This window comes from Ixodes scapularis, unplaced genomic scaffold, assembly GCF_016920785.2.
Source record: "Ixodes scapularis isolate PalLabHiFi unplaced genomic scaffold, ASM1692078v2 PGA_scaffold5__190_contigs__length_132052651, whole genome shotgun sequence".
NCBI lineage: Eukaryota > Metazoa > Arthropoda > Arachnida > Ixodida > Ixodidae > Ixodes > Ixodes scapularis.
This window is the reverse complement of record NW_024609880.1, coordinates 34,827,627-34,844,562: the sequence shown is the minus strand read 5'-3', so window position 1 is coordinate 34,844,562 and position 16,936 is coordinate 34,827,627. Positions and strand designations below refer to the sequence as shown.

Here is a 16,936-nt window from a genome sequence, read left to right as displayed (position 1 = left end):
CAAAGAAAGGCTGCCGCCATCTATGAGCGACGGCGGCAATCAGCTGTCTGGTTGCCTCCGTCGCTCATAGATGGCGGTAGTTGTCGAGTTTTCAGTGTCATCATTTCTTTGCTGGTGGACGCGATTTTGGGGAAACTAGCCCTTAAAAGCTCCGCTGTAAAAATGATACCTCGTAATTTAAAGACCATTCATTCCCCCAAAACAGTCGTAACCCTGAAATCGAAAAAAATATTACCGGGGTTACCCTTTAAGATCTTATACTACTAGAGGTACAAACCATGAAAGGCGCAAGCTAACACACTGATACGCAAGGTTGTCCGAATTCTTTAGCGCTGGATGGGCACCACGTTCACAAACAAACATGTTTTGGAACAAGTAACGCTGAAAGATTGGTCGGATTATCAGAAAAGTACTTTTGGTTTGTCGGTAAACAACGTTTTGCACATTTTGTGCTAGGGTATTGGGTAATTTGAGCACTTCGTTGATCCTCGCTAAGGCCGGTGGAGAGTTTCGCGCTAAATAGAGGTTCTTACTAAACTAGCTAAAATTGCCGTACAGCGTGGTTTTCAGGTTACTCCAGCTAGGCATGAAGACCCATCAGATCTGTTGGTGACGTGTCTTCATTCTTTACACTGGGCAATGTAGTGCCTCTATGAATTTCCGTAGACCATGTAGACGATGCTTGGGCTCGATATTTTATCGTTGACATTGACGTCCATCCATCCTCACCGTACTCAATGTCATCTATGATATCTCCTTTCCACTTTAAAGAGATTGTCCGGTAAAATTGTATGTTTCAGAAAACAACTAAATTATATTGTCATTGCTTTTAGAAATATTTTCCGCACAATATCCAAATTTTTAATCCTCCGCCGCGCAAGTAATTCAGTTTTAAAGTCAACCCAACTGCTCAGATTGCACCCGCACAACGCACTGCGTTCTCGTTGGCAACAGCGGAAGCTCTGACGTAACATCATGCAAAGAGAGCCACGACAACTCGTGACCGCCTCCTCAGCAAAACAGCCTCCCTCTGAGAAAGATAAGATTTGCGGCATTGAGGGATGCTCAGTTTATCGACGATTATCTTTGTACGCACCATCAATGTTGATCAAAACCGGAAATAAGTCAATGCCCGCACTCTGACGTTACCATGCCTGATGTGACGTCACGACACGACCAGCTACGGATACTTACGAAACTTTGGCGTGCAGTTTTGTGTTGATGTTCATTGATTTATCGATTATTGGGCGGCTTTAAATAAAATAAATATCACTTGGGACTATATTTCGGCCCGCTCCACGTGACCAGCACAAATACTTAGTAACTTCCGGATATCAGAGGACAATTCCTTTAATCATTGATGATGATGTGCTCCATTTAATACCCTTGACGATTACGTGCCTCCAGCTTTACCGTACTCTGTGCAGACGATGATGTGTTTTCAACTTTTACCGTTCACAATAACGTGCCTCTAGCCTTTACCCTAGACGATTACGTGCCTTTATCTTTACCGTTCTCTATGTAGACGATAATGTGCCCTTAACTACAGTACTATCATGGACAATGACGAGCCTACATTATTTGCCGCGCTCTATGTTGATGATAACTTGCCTCCGTCATTTCTCATGCAGCCAAGTTGGACGCGGTGAAGACGTACATGCGGATGCGCCACGTGCCGGACCACCTGCAGAACAAGGTGATTCGGTGGTTCGACTACCTCTGGCTGACGCAGAAGTCTTCGGACGAGGAGCGTTCGGTAGGCTGCCTGCCGGACAAGCTCAAGGCCGAGATCGCCATCCACGTGCACCTGGACACGCTCAAGAGGGTCGAGATCTTCCAGAACACCGAGGCCGGCTTCCTGTGCGAGCTGGTGCTTAGGCTACGGCCCGTGCTCTTCAGTCCCGGTGACTACATCTGCAGGAAGGGTAGGTTGGGCTCACGACGTTGTTTCATCTGCTGTAGCAAGAGTTTTTGAGCACCCAAGGCACATTTCAAAGCTACAATCAATTGGCTGCAGCCTTTCCGGTAATCCATGCTATGGAAAATGGCGTAGCGGACGCTGCAGTGATCGCCGATGCCCTGGATACTTCGTAATAGTGTCACTGGACGTTTTTCTAGAAAAAAAGGCAAAAAAACCTACCGTACGTTTTTGAGGTTACGTCTCTTAAAGAATCGTCGGATGCCACCCAAAAGGCCATTTCACACCTGCAGTGAATCGCTGATGTAGCGCTGCTCACGCGTCGTCAGTTACTTATCGTCCGCCATGAGCGACAGTTTTGACGGCGCGATACAAAGCTGGTGAACGCTCCCGTCAGCACGTCCTTAGCGGGAGGTCAGCGCTATGCTTCTAGCGCTCCGCCGCATGTGTGAACAGGCCTTAAATCTACCAGGAGTTTGACGATTTTTAAGGTTGTTTGACGATTTTTAAGGTTGTTCCTACCAGCTTTGATAACACTTTCTGTATCGGTTAGAAGCCCCATTTCTTGGTTTCACATCAGCATGTACCGCAGTAGACGCAAGGTTGATTTGGCGCGGATAGCTTGAAGCGTCCGCTGCTGCTCATGATAAGGTGAAGAGGAGTACACATGGCCCTTCTGATCGCAAAGCCGGGATCACACTGCTCGTAGTTCATACAAAATACAGTCTGCAATCACGAGTCACCGCAATATCCGTGGATCGAATGCCACGTGCCACGTTTTCTCCTTGAACTCATTGCCACGCGGCATTCGAAGCATGAATCTTGAATGACCCTCGTCCGAATATGTACGCAGACTGTCTTTAGTATAATGTATGAGCAGTGTGACACCGCCTTAAAGCAGCATTCACGCTGCGCATGCATCATACAAATTACCGGGTGCTACTTGCAGACAGGATGCACGGAGTTATTTGCCGACATGCCTCAAATATGTTCGAACCATGTTTGCGCCATTTAATGTATGACTCGAATATCTCTGCGGACAGGTTTTGTATGACCAATGTCACAGGACCGCCATACAAGGAAGAAACGCAACTCAGCGTTGTGTGCACACTGTCTTGTGCATGGTGTATTTGCAGCGTGACCGCGCCTTAGCAGTTCCCCCGGTTCGAATACCGGCCGCGGTGTCTGCAATCAAACATAGGTGCATTGCAAAGAAGGCGCCAGGTAAACTAGATTTGGGTTGCTCGTCAAAAGATCCCCAGGTTGTCGAAATGGATGCTTACTGTTTCGTTTGGCAGTGCCAGATGTCCATTGAGTGGTTTGGCTCGAAAACCCCCTGAATTTGACCGTTCCTCCGCAGGCGAGGTGGGCAAGGAGATGTACATCGTAAACCGCGGCCGGCTCCAGGTGGTGACGGACAACGGCAAGACGGTGCTGGCCACACTGCGTGCGGGCTCCTACTTCGGCGAGATCTCCATACTGAACATGGGCACGGCGGGCAACAGGCGCACGGCATCCGTGCGCTCGGTCGGCTACTCGGACCTCTTCTGCCTCTACAAGCAGGACATGTGGGACGTGCTCAAGGACTACCCGGCAGCCAGGGTCCGCCTCGAGGCCATCGCCGTCAAGCGGCTCGAGAAGTACAAGCGCGACCCGCTCCGGAAAAGTAGGTTCCTCGCCACGTCGGCGCTCCAGCTGACGCCTTGCGCGGGGGCAGAGGCGCCCGGGCCCGTCCGGTCACGCCTTCTGCGCGCGCGACATCCTCTGGGGCAGGCCTCGTACGCTTCCGTGGCAGGACTCGCCGACAACCTTGTCGTGCTCGACAGAGGTTCGTGCTTGCCCGCTCTTTGCCTTGCCCCCGGCACGCCTGCATCCTCCCCTTCTCTTCCTCTGGCCACGCACAAGACCCTTGGAATGGACCCCCCTACACCAGCCTTCTTCTCTCCAGAACCCCGGCTCCACGCGCTGCTCTTCCACGGCACTCCTCCATTCCTTCTTCAATTGATTGTACGGCTGGTGCAACAGCACGGCCTTCGAACGAACCAGGGCATCTTAAAAAAGACGGCCTATTTAAAACGCTCAAAACAACTTCTATGACATTCATGGAGTTTGTGGCGATTACGTAAAGTGCTTCACAAACTTATCCCGGACACGCGAACAGTGTCTTACCTCATAGGAAAGCTATCCTGGCGGCAGCCGAAGAACTGCTTGATGACGTAGCGCTTAGTGAAACAAGGGTGGCCGCTCGCTCGAAGCCGAAATCACTGCTTGCCGGGGAAAAACACAGCAAGTTTGCGTGTTGGAAAATCTACGCATTTCGCCTCATTCGGTACAAACATCGAATAAGGCACGTAGCCACAATTTTGTTTCGGGGGAATGGGGTGGGGGTTCCCGCACATGGCAAAATGCCGTATGAGGGAGAGAGGGAGAGGAGGTCCCAGCAAAATGAAAAATTTCGGGGGCGGGGGGGGGGGGGGGGGAGGGCCCCATGGGCCCCCCTCCCCTTCTGGCTACGTGCCTGCCATCGAATGCTTTCTCACTGAATCATCCATAATGCATAGGTATCTGTTGTTTGGAGATGTACGTATGCATCTCAGTGCAAAATGAGCGGTGATATGTACAGCCTGCTGGGGCAAAATTGTTGCGGTATCCACAGTTTATCGAGCGGATTTCTGTGCTCGGGCTGTTCCATCGAGCGCTACGTCATGGATTAGTTCTTCGGCCGCCACAAGGATAGCGCTGCCATTAGATAAGATGCTGTTTTCGTGTTACAGATAAGTTTGACGGACAGGGTACCCTTCGGTATCTGGGCAGGTGCTCAAAGGGGGCCCGATGTCCAAGGAAACCCGCCGTCCGCCGTCCCATCGGGTGGCCGTTGGCTACCGGCAACAGCGTGATCGCGGCCCCGGGTTTGTCAACGCCATGGTAACAGGATAATCCCGATATCCAGCAGCGTTTATTAAAATCAGGGGTTTCCAGAAATACATTGTTGTCGAGCGAGCCGTTGACGCAGAGAGGCCACTACGAAGAAAGCAAGAGTAATTGAAAGCGCCTCATCGTCGTAGGACGACCTCACGCCGCGACCCGTCGTCGTTGGTGTTCCATTGAGAAGTCTCCGCCGAAGGCCGCCTCCTCGAACGAGGAGAGCGCCGATTTCCAATGCGAGCTTTCGCGGTTTCCCAAAAAAGACGGGGACAGGAACGGAGGAGTAGAAAAGTGGATTGGCAAGACAGCGACCTCTTTCTAACTAGTACGGTACGCTTCGGCTAGAAGTCAGACGACTTCTGCTGTCAGGTCCTCGGTCTACTGCCTGTTCGGGGAGAAGAACGAGCGGCTCCCACAGCTTGTTCCTTTACAATAACGATCGTTTTATTACAGTTTACTCTACCTCACTTCTTAGCCTTTTGGCTGCGTCGGTTGCTAAAATTTAGTGGCAGCTTTTTTTTTTTTTTTTTTTTGGTAAGATCTGGTGTCGAAACTTTCACCGAAACTTTTAAAGTGGCTCGCCACAGATTCCTCAGTTTTACCTACGAAAAAAATTGGTAGGTGCATAGGTTTACTATGTTGCATAACATTCTGTAGAACTACGGTCGCAGCTGACGAAACGTCCACGGGCTCCTCCGTGTGACGATGTCGAGTACGCAAGATGCGAATTAAAGCGCTTCTGAGTCAGGTAGAGGCAAATGTGCAGCCCGCTGCGCCGCGGTCTCTGAGGCGCATGCATCGAGTAATATTATCTATGACGCATATGCGGAATGGCGTGCCATTGTTTTTGAACGGTTTGCCGGGTCGCGCGTAAGGGTCGCGTGAACTGCCCGTGTCGCAGAGCATGTAAGCTCAGCTCCTCGGCAGCTGTCTAGCGCGATGAGCGCAGATTGTGGACTTTACGGCTGCCGGAGCGGTGTCTATCGCCGTTCCAAACAGACAGGAGCGCGCCCCGTTCAAACGAGCAAGCGAGCAAACCAGAAGATAAGATAGGATGCGCGTGAGCACTGCGTGGTTCTCGGCAGCAGGCGGCTCGTCTGTGGGACGGCATTTCTATGACCAAGTTTTCATGTAATCAACCTCCCAACTTTGCAAAACATTCTAGGCCCAGAAAAAAACAAAAACAAAAGCAGTTTTACGAAGAAACGAATTCTTATGTTCCAATGTGCTTCGACATGTTTCGGTAGCACAAAAACAAATGTTTCGCTTAAAACTCGTCTGACGTTAACGACGGGCCTTGCATATTAAGGACTTGCTCAAAGGATTGCATGGTCACTGCTTTTATCTTGCACATTATTATACTTCATACTCTAACCCTGCAAGAACACGGTGAAACTGGAAGAAAGAAGAAGCAATCTTGACTCTTTTTATATCTAAGAAACATTGCTACTGACGTTTCGTGTAGGTCTTGTTGACGTAGAGGATCAAATCGCAGAGACAATCAGGACTGTGGCAACAGTTGCCTGACCATTTTTCAATCGTACTCTACGTTCGACCCGAAGTTACGGCTACCGACGTGTTTCGGTAAATGCGCCGCATCTCAGAGCAACGGACAGAAGTATTGCGGAAAGAGCAACGTTCATTCTTGAAGTCCTGCATTCGTCCTGGCCTCATATTTTATATTCGCGAGATTCCACAGTAAAGCCGTATTTCAACGGATAACAAATAATCTCGAAGAATACCTTTGCAGACGATCGCCTCGTCCCGAGGGTTCACAACCTGAGGCGCCCTCGTTTTTTTATTTATTTTTTTTTATTTTTTTTGCGGAGGAGTGTTTTTGAGCGTAACTTCCCCGTTCGGCGGTGCTACGGTCGAGAATTCTCTTCTTATCGGCGCTCTTAAGAGACGGCGCGGACGTGCTTGTTGTTGTGCCGGAGACTACAGACGTCTTTGCAGCTTTGCCAAGATCGTGCGAACGGGCCAGCAGTTGCCGCTTGTGGCTGCAGTGTCTGACGCTGCATCGATCTGCGCTCTCGTCTCAATCGCTCAGCCCTTTGATTTCTACGCGTCTGTCGCGTCCGGGGATGTCGAAGCCCGCTCCTGCAGTAGTTTTCCAGAGTCCGTTTCTTCTAAGCCTGGGCGAACCCGGCACTCCGATTCTGTAAAGCTGATTATAATTAAGCCGCGTCAAAAGTGTGTAATCACGGTGCCCGTTGCTTTTGTGCGTCTGCAACCGCTGGCTATGCGGAGAGCAAGTCGTCTGCCTCTTTTGCAGGAGTTGTGGTGACGTCAGAGAGAGGACGAGCTCCAATTGGCTCTGATCGAAGGACAGTAGGTGGACCTAAAAGCAAGCTGCCTTGAGGTCTAAACCAATCAGTGCTTGGCATTCTGAGGTGACCAGAACCCCTGCAAAAGAAGCAGACGAACTTTCGCTCCGCATACCAATCACAAATTTAAAAAAAAAAGCAAGATCGTGGCGCAGTCATTGCGCGTGATTGATTTAGCCGGTGATTGAAAACGTACAAAAACGACGAACGACGTAACGACACGTTTTTCGCGCTACTTGGTTGGCCTTTTTGAATCGTAGTGTCGGCTGCTGTCGGGCTAAATTTAAAACGGAGCATAATCAACGGCATCGCTAAAAGGAAAATTATCCACAAATTTTATTTCAACTATACTTCGTCTCACCCTACGATGGACTAAAGGCAGAAGCTACGAACCGCCCGATCCAATCAAGAGTCTCTTAATCGCGCTGTATTTCGCTTCGATGCACGTATCAGTGAGATGAGCACTGAGTGACTCATCAGTTTTATTTTGCGGAGAAAGCCACGATATACAGGCTCTTTACATTGTCGAAGCTATAGAAATGATGCAGCGCTCTTTGATTCAGAGCATTATTCGTCTACCCCTAATCAATGTTAGTCATGTTATAGATTGACGTGGAACGTGTTTGGACCTGGCGGCCCGTGGCTTTGGCCTTTAGTCCATCGTAGGATGAGACAAAGTATAACCCTCTAGAATGTCGCTTACTCGCTAGATGTTTCATTTCTGAGTCGCCATTATTGTCGTTTTTTTTTTTTTTTGTATTCGTGACAAGAATTTAGGCTTACCTTCCGCACCAAAGATAGAGGACGCGTATGCTTTTTTTTTTTTTGCGAACATTTAGTTTTCAATTAGATTTTCCTCGAAGGCCGCAGATATAGCTCGCTTTCCGATGAGAAACGTTCGAACTTACGTGCAATCTCGGTTGACAAGCGATAAAATAAATTGATTTGCTTCAGGAAGTTTTGCATAGCCTTCCCCATTTGACCTGATATTCTCAAATCTCCTTTAAAGCCGCGCGTCTTGAAATAAGACAAATTTCTTTATTCACTAAAATAAACGCGCACGAATGAAGCGTGCAATATGCCCGTCCAGAATTATAAGAAAATTCTAAAACCATGGAAAGCCTACAAAACTGAACTGAAAGCGTAATACTGATATTAGTATAGAAACCCATTTCACTAAAAGTTCTAGAAGAAAACCTAAATGCTTCGACGCTTCCGGGGACCACCAGCTTCCCAGAAGGCTGTAATATCTATGAGCGTTTGACCCACGAATTATGTTAATACGTGTGGTTGTGAAATAGGCCTATTATAAATGCTTGATTGATCTAACCGATTTTTCCTCTTCACAGCCCCAGTCCTGCGCATGCTGCACGAGGCACAGTAGTGTAGAAAAACCCGGTGAACCTTGCCCTGCCCTCGGCAAAAACACATGATATAAAATTAATTCCTCACCCTTCATTCTACACAGTATTTCTTGTTTCATTGATGAAGCTGTTCAGTTAGCGCGATGGGAAACTGCAATTATTGGTGGCAGGTAAAGTGAGTTCATTTATGAAAATCTAGTACATTAATCAGCGCTTAAGTATTGGTTTGCTACCTAGACAAATTGGTTGACTGGGCGAACGCAAGCAATCCATGGTTGAAAAGCGCAACATCACCTTCGCGTATTTTGACCAACCATCTTACTTCAATCTTTTAAGCCTGGAAATTCTCAGCTGGCCTTATGAGAATGAACCTTAGGGTGATAGCTTGAGGTAGATCGCGCCAGCGCAAGTTAACGCCCGTAAGAAAGGGTGTATCCAATACCACTTATCTATCCATCCATTCATGACACCAGTACACGAGGCCTTTGCTTAATGAGGTAGTTAAAAGAAATTTGCTCCAACGCAAAGTTTGTTGTACTTCCACCTATGAATTATAATGAGCGTAAAATACGCCTTTCCACCCAATTTCCTGCTCACTTTTTATCAAATTTTATCTCTAAACCCATTAAGATCATGTAGTACTGCTCAGGCAGAACAGTACGTGAGAGCACAAACGTACTAAAAGGCCTGCAGGACGTGTGGTGTAATGATATATATGTTGCATGGAACATAAATGTTTGATATCATTTCTTGGGATGTTCATTTGCAACTAAACCTGTATTTTTCATCCCAAAAAAATATTTGTTCTTAGGTAATTAGTTTTACAATTGATCTTGGAAAGCAAAGTTATGTACTGGATGTCGCAATATTATTTCCTGAATTCATACTTTTGTTCGTAAGATCTTACTCTCTGAGTGTCGTCGTATTGCGATATTTAGACATTTGGACATTTGTACCCCTTCTGTATCCTATCGAGGGCCTAAAAATGCAATAATTTATGGACTACCTTAGTTCGCTTTCAGGAATTGAGAAGTTGAAGACAGATACCGAGGTGCATAGAATGAATCGTCAAAAATAAAACTTGTATAAAAGAGATCGACAACACAAAGAACTACTTTCAACTAAAAAACACACGCACACAAACACAAAAAAAAAGAAAATTTGAACACCCTGTGCGATTACATCCGCAGAAATGCAAACTCTTTATAATATATGTGCTGGTTCGGTTATTCAACTGGTACTTATGCGCGTTATTGCGATGAGTGACATATATCTCTCCATTTTCTTGTCTTTGAGTCTTCAGATAAATTTTGTGCTTCTTTAGGTCCGGTGAGCAAGGTCAACTATCGCTATGGATGACTAGTTTTCCCTAACTGCCATGGTGTGTTTACGTTCCCAGTCTTTGATGCATCTGTATTATTATTAAGGAGTAAAAATTCCCGTGTGAGCAGCCCGCGGGATGTATAAATGTTTTTTTTTTTTTTTTTAATTTTCATTAAATGTACAGTCGACGTTGCACGCCTCTTCTTTTGAAGAAACGTGCACGAGCGCAACTGGACAAATTTCAGAGAACGGCTCATGATCTGCCCTGACTTTATTGAGAGCAGTCAATGGCTCCTTTTATACTAAACATTGACAAAATGACCTCAGTCTTAATGCAGTATATGTATGAGCATGCGGTATGCAACGAACACGACACAACGGTGATCGAACCAAATAAGAAAAACGGGATAAGGAGTTTCCTAAAGCTTCAAAGTCAAAACCTTCGTCAAACTCAATTTTCTTTTGCCATTTTGAGAGAGGCGGCAAAATAGAAAAAGAAAGCAACTGAAACGTCGCAATGGGCAAGCCTCTGTTTCTTTACAGGAACAGAAAAAACACATTAAAATGCGCAATATTTTCATTTTCCACAATACGGAAGTTCACAATATCGCAGCCAACGATTCACTAAGAGACTTAACGAAATGTCTGCACTGACTAAGTGTTTTAGTGAAAGGTCGGGTTAAGCCCTGTCACTTGGAAGATAGTTCTTTTTTGAACCGCTGTGGTACAGGTTTCGCAAAGTTTTTTTAAACTTTATTTCTTAACTTAACCGTCAAAAAGAAAAAGCTTATCAGGTGAGCGCAAAGATCCAATAACGCGCAGTTCTCAAGCGCCTTTTGATCTCAAACACCTATGGGAAACTTTAGTGTCGTGACTGCATCAAACGTGGGCCGAAGGGTTCACTTCAGAGAGCGTTAAGGCTCTCCGACATGACTTCCCGCGCCAATACCTCATAGATAGCAAAGCCAAAGTGGTGATATTCCGGCGTCCCCTAAAGAAGTATGACGCTGGCGGCTGGGCACACAGAGGACAGGAGCGCTGTGTCAGCGTTTGGTTGGGATTCGTGTTTTCACTAACATATTCTCTAGGGCTTTGGCATCTATTGTCACCGACAGCTTAATAACCGCTGGGCGTGGTGAGTCCCTTCGCAGGCAAAGAGATTTCGGCTACTAAGAACACCAAAGAATGCCTAAGAATGCCTAAGAACAACATGCGCGAACACAGTACGTTACGCCCTGCGCTTCTTAAGTTGTCAGTTGGCCTAGCGCCTGGACGACATCGTGTACGGCTCGCCTGACCTGTACTCGTGGCGGGGATCCCTTGGGTCGGTCCCCCGTTCGGTGTCGCCCCGCAGTTGCCCTGGGCCGGAGCCGGAGCACCCCCGGCCTGGTCGAGTCCCGCGGAAAGCTGCCGCTCGAGGAGATGGCGGTGGCGCCCAGCAAGGAGGCGTCGTCGTCGGTGGCCGCCCTCGCTCAGGGCACGGGCAGCGGCAGCAGCACGAGCAGCCAGGAACCCAGGATGGCTACCACCAGCAGCAGCGCGGCCTGGAACGAGCCCCGGCGCTACGCGGCCGTCGTCACCCCGGCGTCTCCGTGCCCGTACCGCAACGGGGCCCCCTCGGAGTACTCGGCGAACGCCAGTCCGCTGGGCACGTCGTCGGCGTCCACCACCCACCTACTTGTGCCGAGCCTCGCGGGCGCAGCACAGGGCAGCCCCGCGCGAGACGCGTCCCAAGAGGCCCTGCTTGCCGAGATCAAGAGACTCCGGGAGCGCCTGGTTACCCTGGAAGCCGAGAACGCCACCATGAGCGTCAAGCTGAGCCAGCAGCAGTGGGAGGTCGAGAACAGACTCGCCGAGATCGAGCTCCAGATCTGCGGTGCGGTGAGTCCGGGGAGCAGCGGGTGCTCGTCGGACGAGCACGAGCGTAACAGAGAGTCCATCATCTGACGCGCGGTCCCCTTCACTGCTCTGGCGGGAGTCTTCAGGAAGGCGACCCCAACTGGCCTCTCAATGCCCTGCAACTGTGACCGCAGGGGCACCAAGATGTCATCCTGGAACAGGAGGACTCGTTCAAATGGCTTATGGTTCACCCGTTGAAACGGCCCTGCCAGTTTCTCATCCGCAGATGCACGAGGGGACGTCATGACGCGTCGGTAGAACCAACATCAAGAGCTCTCGTTTGTCTTCTACCGGCTCTCAGCATATAGGGTTTGTTTTAGTTGATTCAGTTCTACCACTCGTTCCGATTTTTTCCGTATTTTTGATGGATGCCATTTACAGCGCTTCTTCGCAAGATGCAGCAATAGGCCCAATTGAACGTTCGCCAGGGGAAAGGGAACAACGTGGCCGCAGTGACTACGTGGCATTCGCAACGTCCCCTGTACCGCGCAAGCTTCCAGCTGCAAGATGACGGAAGCAGTACGTGCAGCGTGTGTAAATAAACCCCCAGCCTCGGACATTGCTCACAATGGAAGCAGTATTCGGCGTCGAAGAGCGAGGCACCGCAATGTGAAAGTTGCGCGTCGTCCCCGAGGAACATTCGTGCGTGTGATGTCCGAATCTTCCCCAGTGTCTCTTGCCCAAGGTGCGCGGCCTCTCTGGCCGCGATACAAGCGACAGATGCTCCACCTTCTCTGACATCACTGATACACAGACATGTCGGCACACATCGTCAAAACTGCAAAGGAGCCAGAGGAAACAAATTCGGTGGCGCCGCAGATCTTCAATTCAAGTCGGTTGTCTCCCAGAGCATTGCGGCCTTGCAGGGGCGGTAATAACATACTCTTATCTGTTTCTTTGCGAGTGTTAATGGGCTTAATGAGTGGCTCATTTAACGATGTGACTTTACAGCACATAGCGGAGAATACCCCCTCAAGTTTGTGATTGTGCCAGAAGAAATAAGCTTAGGTCTAGGTTTGAAACACGAGAGATTCTGATCGTCTTCAACAGAGTTGTACGACGACGATGCCTTTGGCCTTGTTCAAGTAAGTGGTGTAACTTGCAAAGCTGATGAAACAAACAAAAAACAGAAAGAAAGCGAATACAGGGTTGTTTAATTAAACTTTTTAATCGTTCTCTACATATAGTATCATCTTTGAAATGTCCTAAACCTAACTTATCAGGATATATGCGATGAGGAGACACCTTCGAGATTAAACGTTCTCTGGTGGACCTATTTATAGATATTGATGAAGTATCTTTGAAAGGCGGTTTTCGAGTTGCTTTGTTGGGTTGTTTTAGAAGTGCTAAAAAAATGCTTTATTGGTATTAGCTGAGCGGCATTGTATTTTCCCTTCCTCGTGAGTCTCTGATCGAAGCAAACGTTATCTAGGAACGTGCGATGATATGCAGAACTCAACGAGGAACACAGTAAATACGGAGGTCATTGCAAGAGGAAGCCTTGGCGCTACTTTCCCAAACGCTGGACGGAATTCGCAGCAGCTACTGGTGCCATGTTTTGCGCTTATGCTCGCGATTCGCGGTTTATGCAGCGCCGAGAGGTCCAGCGCCCAGTTTGCGGTATTTTCACATGTTTTTATTAGCATTACTGGGAGCATTCTCGAGAGCCACGGACCAATCATCATCCCAGGATTAGAACCAGTTTCATCTTTAATCGTACATGCGCAGCTTTGTCCCACTTTATACGAGTTGACATTACAGGCTGTTATTTTTTGGTCTCTATTCACTCTTGTAATATAACAAATATGTAAACAATAAGCGAATGCATCCCATTACCCTCCTTGAATATAATGCGAAAACTTCTGTGAGAGGAGTTAGTAAATGCTCAAGGTGAAGGACGCATGTTGGTACCCGTTTCTAAAAACAAAAAAGGTATCCTGTTTGGTAGGATACGAACTGTTAACCGCTTTCTCTTTATTTTGTATCACGACATAATTACAGTCATAACGCCTGTATGAAAGTTCATACAGACGCACAAACACGAACAATTTGACGGAGTTGTAAAATTTAATGTCACAGATTTACCGATCAGGGACGCTACGTTTTTCCTGAGTTCAGTACTAACCGTACATTCAAAACTGCTTGATTTCAGAAACGTAGCAAATCAAAATTCGGTTTTTCTAAAATGTACTTTATGTAATCAACACAACATGCCTTCGAAAATATTTATATTGGCTTGGAAAGATGCGACGCTATCGTCATTGAGCAAGGTAACGATCGCACTGCACCAAGGACACTCCCTGAAAAGAAGAAAAGTAAACCGACCCCACGGGGAAAAAAAAATCCGACGACTGCTTAGAGCATGCTAGTATGACTACAGAATGACGATCGCATTAGCTCTCGCCTCAAGTTCGCTCTACTCAACCATCCGATAGTGATCAGTCAAATATTTGTCAAGAGAATTTGTCATGTCCGTGTAACAGGCAGGCCAGTGGGGCATCCGTCAACATACACAAGGTGTCCCCCCCCCCCCCCCCCCCTTCTCTCGAAAAGAAAATAATTGCGGGTTTCGTTTTACCGTAAAAATAAACTACGCACGGTCAAACGCTAAGTCTACACCTTAATATAGCGCTACTGGCTCGAACCAGTTGAAAAAGTTACAATAGATTTTCTGAAACATTCAATGGGAGCATGCGGTACCGTTCCCGGTAGCGGGCGCCACTCAACATCACGTATCCAAGGGCGCTATTTTCCATTGAAAACGTTCCAAGATAACTTATAACGTTTGAATGAAATACCGGTGAGTTATGGAACTTTGGCGTCTAGTTCAAACCGCTAGGGCTACATTTGGGTGGATAATAAATGGCCGTTCACGCAAAGATCGTAGCGCTAAATCAACGCTAGAATTAGCGCTGACCTCGCTGATGTAGCTCCGATTTCGCGCAATATTAGCTATACACTCTAAAAACAAAATTCCTTATTGAAAGGTTCTTTGACGCCCTAAGGACTCTTTCAGCTCGTGAAGAATATTTTCGCCTCAAGCACTATCGCCCCCTGGCGTTCTGGTTAGGCAACTGGGCGGTGAGCAACGCTTTCGCATAAAAAAGAACTTAAAAGAACCCCAATATGTTTTTTTGCGAAAAGACTTTTCAGGGGCGCTTAAAAAGAACGCTTTAGAGTGAAAAATAGGGACAAGCCGAAGAACCATTAATTCCGGGGTTATACTGCTTATACACCCTTTCCGTTGCCAACTCAACTAGGCGGTTCTCCAGTCTTTGACGTCCCAGATAACTTCCGGTTCAAGAAAGAAGGCATAAAGCCCATCTTAACACCGCTGCTTGAAACGTCGATGAAACATTTATCCACGAATTCTCCAGGTGAACCCAAAAAGAACCAAGAAGCGCGAGATCTGTTAACATTTTTCTAATATTCTTGTAAACCAACTTGTCTCCTCCAAGTCCTTAAATTGTACAGCCGAAGCTCCTCGATAAATCTTGAACTTTGGTGTCCGTGTAGCATCTATGCTTTCAAGCACAGGTGACTTAAGCAAACTCGATGGTCCTGCAAAAATGGAGCGACCGGAAGTCGCTTAGGACGCAAGCAACGGTCCATGCCTGTGAATAGTAAAAGGGGTCATTATTCATTCAAAAGGCAATCTGCATACAGATTCGCACGCGAGTCAAAGCGAGATCCGTGATTGAAATGCCGCGTGGCATTCAGCTCAAGGAGAATCTTGGCACGTGGAATTCGATCAACGGATGTTGCGGTGTCTTGTTTTTGCAGACTGTCTCTTGTATGATGTATGAGCAGTGTGACCCTTGCTTAAGAGTTCTTTTACGACTGGATTGATTTTTTAGAGTGTAGAGTGCTGATACAAAAGCTGAATACTTAGCAGATGCAAATACTTAGTACTAATGCAGTGTTGTTGCACCGATGCGTTCTAGTCAGTGCAGCAGCGCTGTTTCTTTTTCAGATTTAACTCAGTACTGCATGTGTGAACCGGCCTTAACCATTCGGCGATCCCTAGTTTATTTCTGCGGTAAAAAAAAAACAAAACAACTAGCTTTCCTTTTTCTTTTTTTTCCCTTTTTGTTTGGAAAAAGGGGGGGGGGGGGGAGGAGGACACGCTGTGCAACATACCATGTTTCTGATTCATATGACAGAAGGATAACTCACTAGTCCTAGGCATTGAGCAGCATGCCTCATTTGCCTTATGCACCCGAAAGACTCAAGCTACCAGCCCCAGTATAAAGGAAGGGTCCTATGAAGGCCGCGTACTAATAGTCGGCTGCCTTCTAAGGTGTACGCCCAAGCTCTCTTCAGTTCGTCACTCTCTGCTTGAAGCGCAATATACGCGGAACTGCAAGCTGTTTTAGGAACAGAATAAATTGCAAACAGTAAAAACCTGCTAACAAGGAAGGGCCTTTCTTAATACCTTTGCCGCTAAAACAACAACAAAAAAAGTCACGATGAAGGATTTCAGCGGTTGAAGTCACTGCTGCTGCATGTTACGACATTCCTAATAAAATGTTAATACCAGGTTGGTGCGTTTCTTTTCGGCGTCCTCGAGGTACCATAAAAAGCATTAACGAAGTGTTTAGTGATACAACGAGGAATGAGATTCTGATAGTACAGCAGAGTCTCTATAGTAGCTGACGAGACACCTTTCAAAGTAAAAAGTTCTTTCAAGGTTGACCAGGACTTCTATTCCTACGGGTCAAATGAAAAATTTGAGAATTATGAACCTGTATGAGCTCCTCAAAGTATTCCTTGTGAGCTTCCAGGCACCAATATAGTCGTTTTGGTAGCTTCCACATTTCTTTGGCTTAGAAAGACCTGGGCTGAGTGACCGCAGTCGGATGAATGTGTCCATGTGGTTTATTTGTCACCAGCTGTCGCCCTTCGCCAAACTGTTCAGATCATACTTGCGCTCTTCGACGTAGCGCTGTTTTTCCCCATAGTTTGCCTACACATATCTAAACTTCTTCACCAACCATTTGGTCATGCACGCCGCTCCACAATAACATAATTTTGTACGCAATGAGGGCTGCATCTTCTACGCGTGCGTCAAATCCGTCTTTCCGGGCGCTGTATACTCAGGAAGGATCGCGTAAACATCCTCCGCAAGCTTCACAATGATACAGTCGTTAAACAATTTGTTATGGACGAAAGTCGCGGTG

General features: G+C 47.3%; 1 protein-coding gene across 1 annotated transcript; it reads left to right on the top strand.

Annotated features, from left to right (window-relative positions):
* The first annotated feature begins 1,636 nt into the window (after positions 1-1,636).
* LOC8027081 (cyclic nucleotide-gated cation channel alpha-3) lies at positions 1,637-11,804 on the top strand. The gene is made up of 3 exons (XM_029982777.3): positions 1,637-1,925; positions 3,279-3,584; positions 11,212-11,804. The coding sequence occupies exons 1-3, from the start codon at positions 1,658-1,660 to the stop codon at positions 11,802-11,804; spliced, it is 1,167 nt and encodes a 388-aa protein (XP_029838637.1). The 5' UTR covers positions 1,637-1,657.
* Positions 11,805-16,936: the final 5,132 nt, after the last annotated feature.

Coding starts and splice junctions, on each gene's coding strand:
- LOC8027081 (XM_029982777.3), top strand. CDS start 1,658: ATGCGGATGCGCCACGTGCCGGACCACCTGCAGAACAAGGTGATTCGG. Junction 1,926..3,278: donor TGACTACATCTGCAGGAAGG/GTAGGTTGGGCT, acceptor GTTCCTCCGCAG/GCGAGGTGGGCAAGGAGATG. Junction 3,585..11,211: donor GCGCGACCCGCTCCGGAAAA/GTAGGTTCCTCG, acceptor GTCGCCCCGCAG/TTGCCCTGGGCCGGAGCCGG.